The sequence below is a fragment of the Oryctolagus cuniculus genome, chromosome 4, assembly GCF_051225735.1.
Source record: "Oryctolagus cuniculus isolate XC-2025 breed Fujian yellow rabbit chromosome 4, ASM5122573v1, whole genome shotgun sequence".
Taxonomy (NCBI): Eukaryota; Metazoa; Chordata; class Mammalia; order Lagomorpha; family Leporidae; genus Oryctolagus; species Oryctolagus cuniculus.
The window spans coordinates 34990901-35005255 of record NC_142870.1 but is presented as its reverse complement, the minus strand read 5'-3'; the positions used below and the strand labels follow the sequence as shown (position 1 = coordinate 35005255).

Sequence of the window (14355 nt, the reverse complement as noted above, 5' to 3'; positions counted from 1 at the left end):
ATATGTGTTCCTTAAATGTATGTTGCTTAAATGGATTGACCTCTCCAGGTACACGACATTAGTCTACAACCTCCACTTTTACACCACCAATAAAATTCCCCTTGGATAAGGTAATATTTACTATGGCTCTAATCCTCAGCTTTCATAGAGGGTTTATATTAAAAAATGATGTATTAGAAAAATACTCTCCTGACATTCAAAGCTGCAGTTGAAGATGGGACTATTTTCTTATCCAGCATTTGTACAAAAGAATCTCCTGTCAACATTTTGCTTGTTGAGATTTTAATAAAATCTCTTTTGAATTTTACCATTTGCCTCTACAGAGGAATTTCATATTTACTTGGATAAAAGGATGGAAAATGATGCTTTATACCTCATTGTTTATTTTAGTTGGAGTTAAGCCTGAAACTTACAGTTTAGGAACTTAGCGCTCAATAGTTTCTAAATATATTTTTCATGCACTGTGCTTTATTTCCAATAATAATTAGATTATTATACAAAATGTGGAGACTTGAAGCTCTTCAGTCAAAAGCAATGGGTGCTTTTACAAGTAAAGTTACAATGATGTTCAACTTAATATGATAAAAATAATACAGTGGGTATCACTATATTCAAATCAATTCAATACTTGTCAGCCCCTCAATTCAGGGTTTTGTCAGAGGCTGGCAGATGCAAAAGGAGAAAAAGACATAGCGTCTCAGTGGTGTGCAGTTTTAAATAATCCATACTCTTTATTTAGAAATGCTCTCTTACACATCAAATGGGAAAAAAATGTATACATGTCTTTGAGGGTGAAAGCATCATTTCTAATAGCACTCATTTTTGACATGGAAAACTTGAAATCCCCGATAACAAGTTATAACCTGAGAAAGATATCAAATAAAATGTTGAGCAGGTGAAATTCATGCCTGGAGAGCTGATCTGGCGAATCTGTATTCAAGTGTATGCTGAATATCGCCCTAAGTCTCATAGCAAGTTTATTTTGTCAGCAAATAGCTTTGTATGCAGTATGTGTGTGTGTATGAGAGTATATGGGTATTAAAGAAAATAGAGTTCTTGTGCATTTATAACTATGGAGTCATTTTAGAAGAGATATTTGCAGGAAATGTATGATTAATTATATTTTGCAATTTTATGAGTATTTAGTCTTATGCTCTAATTTTTTTTTATGTTTATAAGCTTTTCTGTTGTTAGTCTTTAATAAGAGCTCATGAACAAGTCATTGAGGTCCCGAGGGAAGGCGGGCTGGGAGGGAGGAAAGACAGGAAGGCCAAGTTCTGCTTTCAGTTCCACTTTCCTGTAGGAAGTTTTATTGCACACCATTATCTTTGTTTCATTCATCTATTCTTTCTAAGAGGCACCTTTATTTGTTTGTGCTCCTTTTGTGATTGGTCCAGATTATTGCTGTGAGATTTGTCATCATTGTGTGTGTTCTTAATTTTCACTAATGAAGTTTCTACTTGACCACTGAAGTCTGATTTGTCTGATATTTTGTGTGGTATTTCCTGTTATTGTTTACATGAAGTTGCACACTTTCTAAGTGGGCGTGTTTCATGCATCATTATAATTATGATATTTAATGAAGTTGCAGATTTGTGCTTATATACCATTCTGTTTTGAATTTTAGCATACACATAGCCAGTTTGAGTATTTAGAATTTGAAGGTGAAACTGACTTTTTCCATTTCCCAGAGGACAACTCCATGGAATAGGGTGACATGTCCTTTGCTCTTCAGAATGGGGGGAGAGGAGGAGCAGCATGTGAAGTGAGCGTAGTACAGCCTTTGTCCACATTCCTTTAGGTCCTTAAGTCGGTGCATCGTTAGTTTACCTCTTTTGCTCCATTCACCTTCTTCTCTGCTATTTTCCTCCATTATATTTCATGGCTGTTTTCTCAACATTCTGCACCATTGACTATTTCACTTACCCTTTACTATTCTGTATTTTATATGGCTGTGCTGTCTCATGGATCAGTGCTTTTGCACAGGAAAAGGGAAGCACTCTTTTGACTCTTTTGTCTGGGAGAACCAGACATTCTCTAAGGTGTTATTCTGTCTGTGATGCCTGAATTGACTCTTAGAGTCTGAGTTAGGTGCCTGCCAACCTTACCCTACTATAGCAACATATAATTCATTTTCATATCTTGGATTCCCATGAATTAAATCTTGGTTCAAATGACTGGTTTCCTTATTACAGTGCAGTTTTTCTGTAGGCTAAGGACTATATTGTGCCTGCTTCATCCCTTGCAAATTTTCTTTTTTCAATTTTTCCCATTCAAACCAAGCACATTTCTGTTTATCACTGAAGTTTTGCCTGATCATACTAATCCCTCAATGCTCTCTTCAAAATTCCATAATTGATTTATGAAACATTAACAATGTTACAGGTATATGATTTGTTTTGCTATCTACTTCTAATACTCATTCTATGCCTTATATTACCCCAATTAGTTATAAATTATTATATGCATTAAATATGTTATCTGTGTTCAGTAGTATGTGTGTTTATCTCCTAATATGTTTACTCACAAATTAATATATCCAAGTATTATAACTCTTTTTGTTTGCAATATTATTAGGCTAAATACAAAATTTCTTTTTACTTTAGTATTAATGATAAAAAGGGTTTTCATCAAGATCACAAGTTTCAACTTTTAAAATGACTGCTCAGATGATCTGATTAGGAATTAGTTGATATTTGACATTGAATACAGGTTTTTTTTTTCTTTTTTTTTTTTTTTTTTTTTTTTAACAGGCAGAGTGGATAGTGAGAGAGAGAGACAGAGAGAAAGGTCTTCCTTTCGCCATTGGTTCACCCTCCAATGGCCACCGCCGCCGGCGCGCTGCGACCGGCACACCATGCTGATCCGATGGCAGGAACCAGGTACTTATCCTGGTCTCCCATGGGGTGCAGGGCCCAAGGACTTGGGCCATCCTCCACTGCACTCCCAGGCCACAGCAGAGAGCTGGCCTGGAAGAGGGCCAACCGGGACAGAATCTGGCACCCCGACTGGGACTAGAACCCGGTGTGCCGGTGCTGCAAGGCGGAGGATTAGCCTAGTGAGCCGTGGCGCCGGTGAATACAGATATTTCTTTAAAGATAAAGTTTATTATCATATGGATATGAGATTTTGTATTATATGAGAAATTTTAAGTATAGTTGTAGTATGCTCCGAATGGTAGGGAAAAATACCATGACGAACACTGATAAAAACAAGAATTTAATTCTTGTTAATTACTTGCACAATAAATGCTTGTATATATTTGTTGCAAATGTTATAATCCCTTTTCTTAATTTGAACACTCACTACTCTCATGTGTCTTTTTTTGAGGCTGCTTCCATTTCCATGTCCCATCAATTTTATTTGAATAACCATTACCTATTGGCAGCTGTTCTCAAATCAACCTCTATTGGGTATTTTAATTTATTGATGGCATGATGCCATCATCATTCAAAATTACTCAAATAAATTTAAATCTTAACTGCTTCTATTCCATCTTATTTTCTCATAACATTGTACTCGTTTCCACTGAAAACTCATGTAGTGGTAACCCTATGTTTTTGTTTCTGTGATTCTACATCTATTTCTGACTATTCTGATTTTCATCATTTCTAGATAACTATATCTCAGATTCCACTGAGACTTAGACCTAGATTGTATTTCTGGGACATTTATAAGTTCCCAATCTCTGAATTTTGTATTTTCTACTCTTATTTTTAGCAAAGTTCCACTTGAAGTAAAACCTGGTAGTAACCAGATAGTAGTCTTTAAAAATAAATAATTACCCTTTTGTGGGAGTTGTGAGCTGGGGGTGGAAACACAACATGAATATATTTTCGTGCTCCAGTTTTAGCTCAATAATTTCAAGAGCTGACAGTGCATAAAAGAAATGCTGACAAGCTAAAGGGAATGATGCAACTATACTTGTTGCTAAAGTTCTGAACACTGATCTCAGCTAAGTTTTCAAAATGTAATTAAATAAATTTCTCACTGCATATTTTTTCTACCACTTCTGCCAAATGTCTGTGTTTTACATGATTTTTCCAATGACTATATAGATTTAAAAAGCCACAGAAAGTCATGGCATGCAGTGCCTCTGAAGACACTAAAGTAGAATCTAGGGGGAGAATGAGGAATGGCAGATTCTAGGAGAGTATTTTTCAGTCAGTTTCACAGAATACTAAGCTCCTATGATGCCCCAGGATAAAGGATTTTATATCTTGTAAGATTTGAACAGAAGTGAGAAGAAGTCAAATAGTATACAAAGCTCTTACATATTCAGTGTGAAGCTCCCATCCTTCTTTATTTTTTAAATACCTTTTAATAACCTATAGACCATTTTGAGAAAGACAAGAAAATGTATGAGATGATGAGGTAGGAGGTATGAATGAAGCTTGCAGAATATTTATTGCTTGGCAACATACTTGAATGTCTTGCTTTTGGCCCTTTCCCCCCAGCATAAAAACATTAATCAAAAAGATGCTTTCCTAAAAATCGGGGCAACATTGAACAGAAAATATTATTCTATTTATGAAAGCAAAAGTTATTTTTTTTAGTTATCATGAATATTTAATTCTTAAGATAGTGTCTCAGTGCTTGTTTGCAAAGCATTCCTTTGAATAACCAATTAAAAGCAAAAACAGGTTTGTCAGAAAAAAACTTTCAGCTATGTCTGGAAAACCATAGTATGGATGCCCAGTGTTTCCCCACCTGTCTCCCACCTCCGCTGCTAATGAGGCATCGATTGGATTTTCCCAGCAGCAGGAGTGTTCAGACTCAGCTCCCCAGTCAGTCAGGGCCCTGGCATCAACCCACCCCAGAGATGACAGTTTCAATGATCTGTGGTTACTTTAAAATTTACTGTATATGAATGAAATGGTCAGCTTGGCATTCAATTATTATTGATAGCCCTTGCCTATATTCCAGCTAAACTAGGGTGTTTTTTTTTTTTTAATTTTACTTGTTAAACTTTTCACTTGGTGAAGCATTAAGTCTTTGTATTGTAAATTTAAAATGTTATCTCAAAAACTAAAAAGGGGAAGGGAAAGGAGGGGAGGGGAGGGGAGGGGAGGGGAGGGGAGAAGAGAACAGAGGAGAGGAGAGGAGAAGAAGAAAGGAAGAGAAAGAAAGAGAGAAAGAAAACAGAAACAGGGAGGGTAGGAGGAAGGGAATACCATATATTCTCAGAATTTTACCTATGAACTGTATTGCATCTGTTAAAAGCTAACTAAAAATAAAAAAGTTTTAAAATTCTTGAATTTGTTTTGAATATCAAAAATTATTGTCTCCTTCCTAGATGCAGTATCTATGAAAGAATTTTTTTAGGCAAAGGAAGCTACAATAGGCATTTAACAGTGGCATGAAATGAACAAGAACAATGCCATTGTATTTTAAACATAAATGTAGCTTTCAATGATTACTAACATACCATGCACAAATTTCATACCAGGTTATACACTTAATTATATATACTTATACATATATAATCAAATGTCTTAGTAATATCTTATAATATCTGATTTCTTGGAAATATGTATTTACTTTTTCTTGTAGTTTGACTACTGCAAGGAGAAAATGTGCGGACTGCAAGATGTAAGGTAAGTCACCTTCAGAGTTCTTCTCTACATTTCTTGGTAGCTTCTTAAGACCTATGTGTACTTTCTCTATGCTGATGGAGCTCAAGGCCGAAGCTAAGACTGCACTGAGATTGCCAAGGTAAGAGCTTTTGAGACAATATTTTGTCTTCCCCTCCTAACAGCCTTTCTTTCTTTCTTTTTTTTTTTTTTTTTTGTTTTCTTAAGCTTGCTTTTTTGTTACTGGGTTATTGTATTTCACATCTGCTGTGAAGTGAATTTTGTTGTGAACCTTGTTCTCTCCTCTGTGAAAGAGTAAAAATGAATTTGCACACATTGATGTTATTAAATGTGTAAATACTCTCCTGTAACATGGATACATTTTTCTGTAGCAAAATACACTAGTATTTACTATATACTTGAGAGAATAGAGAATTCAGTAATATATACTCAAGCAAGAATAGTGCATTTTAAAAAAGATTTATTTCAAAGTCAGAATTACAAATAGAGAGAGTGAGAGCGAGAGAGAGAGAGAGAAAGAAAGCACACTATCTCTCTATCTATAGAGAGCCCTAATTATATAGAGAGTGGCCACAATAGCTGGGGCTGGGCCAGGACATAGCCAGGAGCCTGGGATTCCACTTGGGTCTCCTACATGGGTGGAAGTGGCCCAAATACTTGGGCCAACCTCTGCTGGTTTCCTAGGCACATTTGCAGGGAGCTGGATCAGAAATGGAGCAGCCAAGACTTGAACAACTGCCTTTATGGGATGCTGGCATCACAGGCAGAAGTTTAACCTGCTATGCCACTATGCAAGCCCCACAATAGTATATGATTTTAATCATCCTTTCTGATTATTTTGAATACTTGTGCCCCAAGAATATTTTCATACTATATATAAATTCCATAAAGCAATGGTTGTTTTGCAGTGCTAAAATTTTTCATGTTGATACACTGATATAGTTTAAACATTTATATCACATATGGTCATTATATTGTATTAATGTGAAATTATTTTTTAAATTCTAATATTCTAATTATCTAAATTCTTAATATAGTTCATTTAACATGTATTTTTAAAATATTTTAAGGTTTATTTATTTGAAAATCAGAGAGAATTGGAGAGACAGGGAGAGAGAAAAGCAGGTAAGAGGAGAGAGGGAGAGAGAGCTTTTATCTGCTGGTTCACTCTCCAAATGGCCTCAACAGCCAGGGCTGGGCCAGGCTGAAGCCAGGATTCAGAAAGTCCATCCTGGTCTCTCCCACATGGGTGGCAGGGGCCTAAGTTCTTGGGCTATCTTCTCTGTCTTCCCAGGCACACTAGCATTGTAACAAAGCAGCCTATCACACTCTGATGTGGGATACTGGTGTTGCAAGTGGTAACTTAACCCACTGTGCCACAATGCTGGCCATTAAAAAGATTTTTAAGTGAATGTTTCAGGATTAATTTTCCTTTTTTCCTCTATGCTTTTATACTGCCTTTACTAAAGAAGACAGCAATTACTTCTTTTAATTTTAGAGAAATATAGTTGTAACTTACAGTGTAAAAGAATGAAATATTTATTAAGTATATCACAATTGGATAGTTTTCTTTTCTATTCAGTCTGTGAGACACTTTTCCAAATATACACGTAAACAGATCTTTCTGGTATGGGAAAGCCAACAGTTCAGGAGATTAGTGCAGACAGAGGGGGACTGATAATTTCAGCTTCTTTTTACTGTCACCAGTGACTACCAATAAGTCAATACGAATTCATACTTAGTTCAGTCTACAACTAAATAAGGGAATGAGAGAATGCCTCTGGTCACAAAATATGAATGTAAAAGGCTCAAAGTGACAGAACGGTCTAGTTTTGGTTTGTCTACAAGCAAGTTAGTTTTACATAAATGGCTTTTTTACAAATTTGAAATGTGAATATATTTTATTTTTTCCCAGTGAGTACACAATACACAATTTTGACAATACTATTAACCAATTTTATGCCAATTTCTTTGCTGTTCTAACAACATCAAATGAAACACATAAAGATTTTGGACGCTGTTTGGTGACTTTAACTACAGTTAAAAAAAATCCATCTATAAAACAAAGTATAAAAAGTCTACCCACGGCCACAAAAATCCCTTATTTTGCACACTTTAAAATCACAATAAATGCCTTTGAAATTATGAGGTTAAAATAATTAGTAAATTGAAAGTCATTTAAAAAGAAATACGGTGTTTCATCTGAAGTACACATTATAGAGAAGCAAAATAAAAGTAACTTCACCTCAAAGATAATGTGGAAACACATGTTGCTTTACACCAATTCTTGTTATGAAATTCTATAAACACAATGTACAGAAGCAGATGAACAAATTAGTGAATGTTATGGTTCTGCATATCTTTAATACTGACACACAATCACTTTCCAGTGGAGATAATCCACAATTTAGAGCATATTGGTATTGTCATCACCATATTGTCAGTGGAAAATCACATAAATTTATTGAAGAGAAATTGAAAGGTTTTCCACCAAAGCACATACAAACTATTAAATCCCATTGAGAATATACTTAAATACCCAGAGCATTAAACTATGACATAGAACACCATTAAATCTGTTTTGTCAGTCAAAGCAAGAAAACTTGCAATTATTTGACTTCCCTTTTTGGTTGTGTGATACCTTACATGTTGGTCTCTATTTTCCAATGTTCTTCATTCATTTTGTGAATGAATCCATTGTTTTTTTGCTCCTGAACTCTCCCACTTTATTTATAACATGGTATGGAAAAGATTTGGAGGAGCAGTCGGGCGACTCCACCTGCATACACTGGCATACCTGAGTTTGGACACTGATACAGTTATTTTCCCAAAAGATAGTTTCTCTGTTGTGAATGAAGCCATGTTGCCTGGCAGTACAAGATAGCTTTACATTCCCTCCCACCCAGATCCTCCTTCTGAAGGTTCTTGCAGGCCTCTGTTTAGATCTGCAGAAGAGTGAGCTCTGAGAATTTGTAGTCACATTCATTTAATCATAGAAATGTCTTTCATACGTGTTTGTGTTCTGTTGAGATTCTGACTTCTATCCAGTAGCTTTTTACATATAACAAGTCAACAAAGGCTTTTGATTTCTGATAGTGATCCAGAATTAGTTTGGTTAGCCAGAGCATTATCTCATGCTCTATCTGTGAAGATGATCCTTTGAAGTATATGATTTCACTGCCCAATGTATTAACAGCTAGATTTAACAGGATTGTTCTTAAAGAACATTCCAAGTAGTGATAAGGTCTGCACTGATCCAATCTAACTGTAACAGTTAAGTGTTAGTACTGCCGACAATCAGGAAGTATGATGCTATGCCCCTCGTTATTCCAAAAGTCATCTGCATATGCAAATTTCATTTTTGAAAATTTGGTTGATGAATCATCTACAGATGTCAAGGTCAAAGGCTATGTGCCAAGTGTGTAATGAACTAAAGTTTTAGACTGAATAGGGTTCCAGAGGTAATATAAAATAGAAACACAAATGAATAAAAGATCTTAAGAATTTGCTTTCAAATAGAAAGAGGTAAAGCAAGGAACTGTATAAATTTAAAAAAAAAAAAAAAAAAAAAAAAAGGACTCCCTCACCTCCCAGAGGTGTGACTAAGTATATTTTCATGCTTTCCAGAAACTTTGCAACCCTCTCTCCCCCGCCAGTCACTGTCCCAGAGAAATCAAACTGCATTGAAGTTCAGGCACTAATGGTAGAAAAGTTGATAAAGGGTTTAATAAGTGTGTCACAGAATGTATTTTCCCTTCAATGAAGAAATGAACTACATGGCACCAAGAAGTTGTTGGGGCCCTTAATGAGCATGGCATTGCATGCTTGCCTGTGCTGATGCAGTCTCAGGTAAAAAGGTGGAATCACTTAGCTATGTAATCTTTCGATATAACAACATGGCATAAATCGGTGACTGAACCAATAACGCAAGGAGTGTGAGTTGTCTTTCGAAAGGGGTCACCTACTTTAGAACTGATCCTGATCATGACCTTGAATATTTTTCCAAATACCAACTACTAAACATATCATAAGAAAAACAGGAGAAAGACAGAAACTGAATTTCAGATTGTGTGGGTAGCACACGGGAAAATGTCACAAGTGGAAATCTCAGGAAGGTTCTCTTCTACATGACTAGTTGACTATACATGTACAGTAGCTAACATATTCTCAAAGTCACATTTATTTTGAGCATACATGACTGATGTGCAGGAACTTCTTGTTTTCAAAGTCGTGAAAACAAATGAGGCAGGACGCTGTCATTAATGTCCACTTACAAGGTTTGGTTTTATTTAAAAAGTGTATAAACATGCATTTTTCTCCTTTTTAATTTTTCTTTCCAATTTACTCATTCAAAAAAATGGGTCAGCTGTATTTTAGTTGGTAGCCAATTTCTGAGAATGTACCATAAAATATTCCAATAAATCTACTTACTGAGAACTGAACATACTCTGAGCACTGCTTTTTTAAGCACTTACAATTTGGCTAAATATTTGGTGGTATCAACTTGACTTCTTAATCAAATGCAACAGACTTGCTGATAGATTGCAGTATTTTTTAAGAAAATCAAGAATTTAAGTGATGCAGCTCTATCCTCTAGTGTATACTGTACATGTATTAGAATGATGAAACACGATATTCCAATAGAGTTTACACTTGGAAGCAGCTCGAGTATGTCCTAATGGTTCAACTATTTGCTAGATATTCTAGAGTTCATTTTGCTTGTTTCCTTGGGGAACTTCAATTTATCTTCTGACTTAATGCGTTGGAGAGATTAACTATGGTAATTCAGAATTAGCATTTGCAAAAACTGTATTTAAATAACAGCTCTTGTGCAATACCATAATTTCCTTTTGCTTGTTGCAATTCTCAGATGGGTCAATCACAATGACCGGTAAAGCCGATTCTGAATAAAACTGTAATTATTGTATTTTAGCAAGTTTAGTACATCTTTACTACCTGTGTCTTTTAATGCATATTCAGTCTAAAGACTTCAACTTCCTTCTTTTGACCCCTGCTTTTGTCAATAGTAAAAGCCACCTTTCAGTCCCTAACGTTCCAAGAAGACTTTGCCAACACCATAGTTCCTTTGCATCTTCCTATTCTATACCGCAAATGAAAACCATCGAACATGATTGGTTACAGCCAGCATTATCCAACCCAGCTTACAGTACAGAAACTCCCTTCACATTCAGTCTTTTTCTTCATGTCATGAGGAGTAGAGATTTGTGCTTATCACCAAATAAAATTGCAGTGCAAAATTTAAACATAAAAGTTACACAATTAAAAGTTAATATATGGCACCACAGCCTATTAATTCACATATAGTACAACAGACCAAGAAGAACAGACAATAATATGAACCGAGCTAAAAAGAGTGAGCTTGCATAGCAATGCACAAAAAAATTATATACAGAGGGGAATCCTTTTGTTCCTGGAGGGCGAGTTTTCTTTCTTTTTTATATACTCCTGACAAGAAAGAGTTTAAGGTGGGTGGTGTACTTAAGAGAAGAACACAAGTAAAATATCTGTGGGATATGTGTGGCTGTGTGTCTTTACATTGCATTTGCAGTTCTTTCAATAGTACATAAATAAAGAAATTGTTCATTGCACTGTTTAGTGTCATCACTTCCATGAGTTCGGACCTGATGGTCCTTCAGAGCAGCTTCGTATGTCTCCTCTCAGTTACTCTAAAAAGAGATTTAAAAAAAAAATCAGAAATGAAGTTTACATTGAAATAAAATATTCCATTTATCCTGAACAAAGCATGCAGGTGATAAATGAAGAGAAGTTCATGAAACAGATTTTATGAGTTTGTGAATTTAAGCAATTTTCCTTGAAGGAACTTAACAGGGAAAGAAAAAAAAAAAACAACAAACACTGTAGAAATAGGTTCTTTAAACTCCAGGAAGAGCTATTTTGTGCTCTTTGAGAGTCCATATTTCAAAATATAAGATAAAGAAAAATCCAAGGAGCTACAAGTCAAAAATTACAAGTCAGGAGTGGGGTGGGCGGCACAGTGGAGTAGCAGGTAAAGCCACCGCCTGCATGCCTGTAGTGCTGGCATCCCATTTGGGTGCTGGTTTGAGTCCTGGCTGCTCTTCTTCTGATCCAGCTCTCTGCTACAGCCTGGGAAAGCAGTGGAGGATGGCCCAAGCCCTTGGGTTCCTGCATCCACATGGGAGACCTGGAAGAAGCTTCTGGCTTCGGATCGGATAGGCTCAGCTCCAGCCATTGTGGCCATTTGGGAAGTGAACCAGTAGATGAAAGATCTCTCTCTGCAACTCTGTTTTTCAAATAAATTAAAAAATCCTAAAAAAATTTACGAGGTGGGAATGGTGGCACAGCAGGGTAAGCTATTTGGGATACACACATCCTGTATCGGAGTGCCTGCTTCCTGTCCTCACTACTACTAATCCAGCTTCCCACAATTGTGCCTGGGAGGTAGCAGGCAATGGCTGAAATACTTGTGTCCCTGTAACTGATACCAACTTGCAGGCAAATTGGGAAGTGAATCAGCAGATGGAAGCTTCTCAGTGTCTGTCACTCTGCCTTTCCAATAAATAAATATATTATTAAAAATTATAAACAAATCTATACCAATCACTAATCAGATTATCGACTGCTAACTATAGTGATAAATCAGATCCAGATCGATATTCCATCTGCTGGTGCATTCCCCAAATGGCCTACGTTAGGAGCCAAGAGATTCTTCTGCCCCCTCCTCCACCCCGTGAGTGCAGGGGCCCAAGCTCTTCAACTATCTTCCACAGCTTTCGCAGGTGCATTAGCAGGGAGCTGGATCGGAAGTGAAGCAGAGGGACTTGAAACCCAGGATGACAATGCTGCAGGCGGCGGCTTTACCTGCTGTGTCATGACTCCATACCTGGAAGTAGTTCTCTTTTCATTGTCTCTCACAATCCCTCAACTGATCTGTGATGTGCACGTAATAGGAATTCTGATTTGTAACATGAGGAAATAGATTCTGGAGGAACTTTGCTTTCTCAGGTCATAGAATCAGTTGAGTGGTTGAGAATATTAGAACCTATAACTGTTTTCTCAATGGTATTTCTTAAGATGAATTCAAAGAGGCAAAAGCAAATATTCAGCTTCTTCCTTTGAATAGGGCAATTGGTAAATTTCCTGATGGAATTAAGACAAAAGACTTCAATAGTTTATTTATTTGAGAAGTGGAGTGGGGAGAGAGAGAGGGAGCTTCCATATTCTGTTTACGCTCTAGATGGCCAGGTCAAGGCCAAAGTCAGGAGCCAGAGTGTCCCAATTACTCAACTCATCACCTCTACCTTCCAGGGTCTGCATTAGTAGAGAGCTGGAGTTAGAAGTTGTAGCTAGGGATTTAACCCAATTATAACCATTTGGTACATGAGCATTCTAAAATAGTGTTTTAACCACTATGACCTTAATTTGACATACTGTGATATTCCTATCATTGCTATCTAGTTTTTATATTTATAAAATAGAATAGCTACCAATATTCCAGTTGTTATTCAAAAATATAAATACATAGTACATTATAATCAAGATGCTACCAATTAAGTAAAATCAAATATCAATTTTTCAATGTTTATTCCCAGAAAGAAAAAAAATGAGCAGCAAGAAAGAAGTCATAGTGAAATCTTAAGATGGTTTTTTTAAATGACCAAAAGGCATTTCTGATAGAGAAATTAGCTGATGCTTTACCCTTCAATGTTTGCACATCCAATATTTAATTCTAAAACCTTTTCCAAAAATGATCTATTATGCTGCATCTCAAATTTTTCTTTTTTCTTTTTTGTAAAGATTCATTTATTTATTTGAAAGGCAGAGTTAGAGAGGCAGAGACAGAGAGAGAGGTCTTCCCTCAGCTGGTTCACTCCCCAGTTGGCCACAATGGCCAGACCTGCGCAGATCCAGAGCCAGGAGCTTCTTTGAGGTCTCCCACCAGGGTGCAGGGGCCCAAGGACTTGGGCCATCTTCTACTGCTTTCCCAGGCCATAGCAGAGAGCTGGATCAGAAGTGGAGCAACTGGGACTTGAACTGGCACCCACATGGGAAACCAGACCTGCAGAATACCAGCTTTACCTGCTATGCCACAGCAATGGCCTCTCAAACTTCCTTGATACATCATCTACTCTAGGATTATAAAGCATATTCGACCTGAGCATTGGTTATTACTTATTAAAACTATTACAAGATTACCCTACCGTTCAACCCAGCCATCCCACTCCTTGGAATTTACCCAAAGGAGTTTAAATTGATAAAGAAAAAAGCGGTCTGCACCCTAATGTTTATTGCAGCACAATTCACAATAGCCAAGACCTGGAACCAACCTAAATGCCCATCAATGGTAGACTGGATAAAGAAATTATGGGATATGTATTCTTTAGAATACTATACCGCAGTAAGAAACAACGAAATCCAGTCATTTGCAACAAAATGGAGGAATCTGGAACACATCATGCTGAGTGAAGTAAGCCAGTCCCAAAGGGACAAATACCATATGTTCTCCCTGATCGGTGACAACTGACTGAACACCAAAAAGGAAACCTCCTGAAGTGAAATGGACACTATGAGAAATGGTGACTTGATCAGCATAGCCCTGACTGCTAATGGACAACTTAATACATTATCCCTCATAGTATTTTTTTTTTGTCTGTTCTACTTAATATGACTGGTTTAATTCTGTAATTATCACACAGTTATTCTTAAGTGTTGAAAATTAACTGAAATGTGATCCCTGTTAAACATAAAAGTGGGTATAAGA

At 36.5% G+C, this 14355-nt stretch overlaps 1 protein-coding gene and 1 long non-coding RNA gene across 24 annotated transcripts in view; one reads left to right on the top strand and one right to left on the bottom strand.

Moving 5' to 3' along the window:
* LOC149126949 (uncharacterized) overlaps positions 1–14355 on the top strand; it is a 223534-nt gene that overhangs the window by 175566 nt on the left and 33613 nt on the right. For both annotated transcript variants that reach the window (XR_016232374.1, XR_016232375.1), the window contains exon 3: positions 5554–5597. This is a non-coding gene — a long non-coding RNA (uncharacterized LOC149126949). The remainder of the gene's footprint in view (positions 1–5553; positions 5598–14355) is intronic.
* The window catches only part of ROBO2 (roundabout guidance receptor 2), a 1407887-nt gene continuing 1401008 nt past the window's right edge, over positions 7477–14355 (bottom strand). For all 22 annotated transcript variants that reach the window (XM_089330658.1, XM_089330657.1, XM_051859425.3 and 19 more), the window contains one exon: positions 7477–11281. In XM_089330658.1, the coding sequence (XP_089186784.1) occupies positions 11273–11281 (9 nt within the window). In that variant the 3' untranslated portion in view covers positions 7477–11272. The remainder of the gene's footprint in view (positions 11282–14355) is intronic.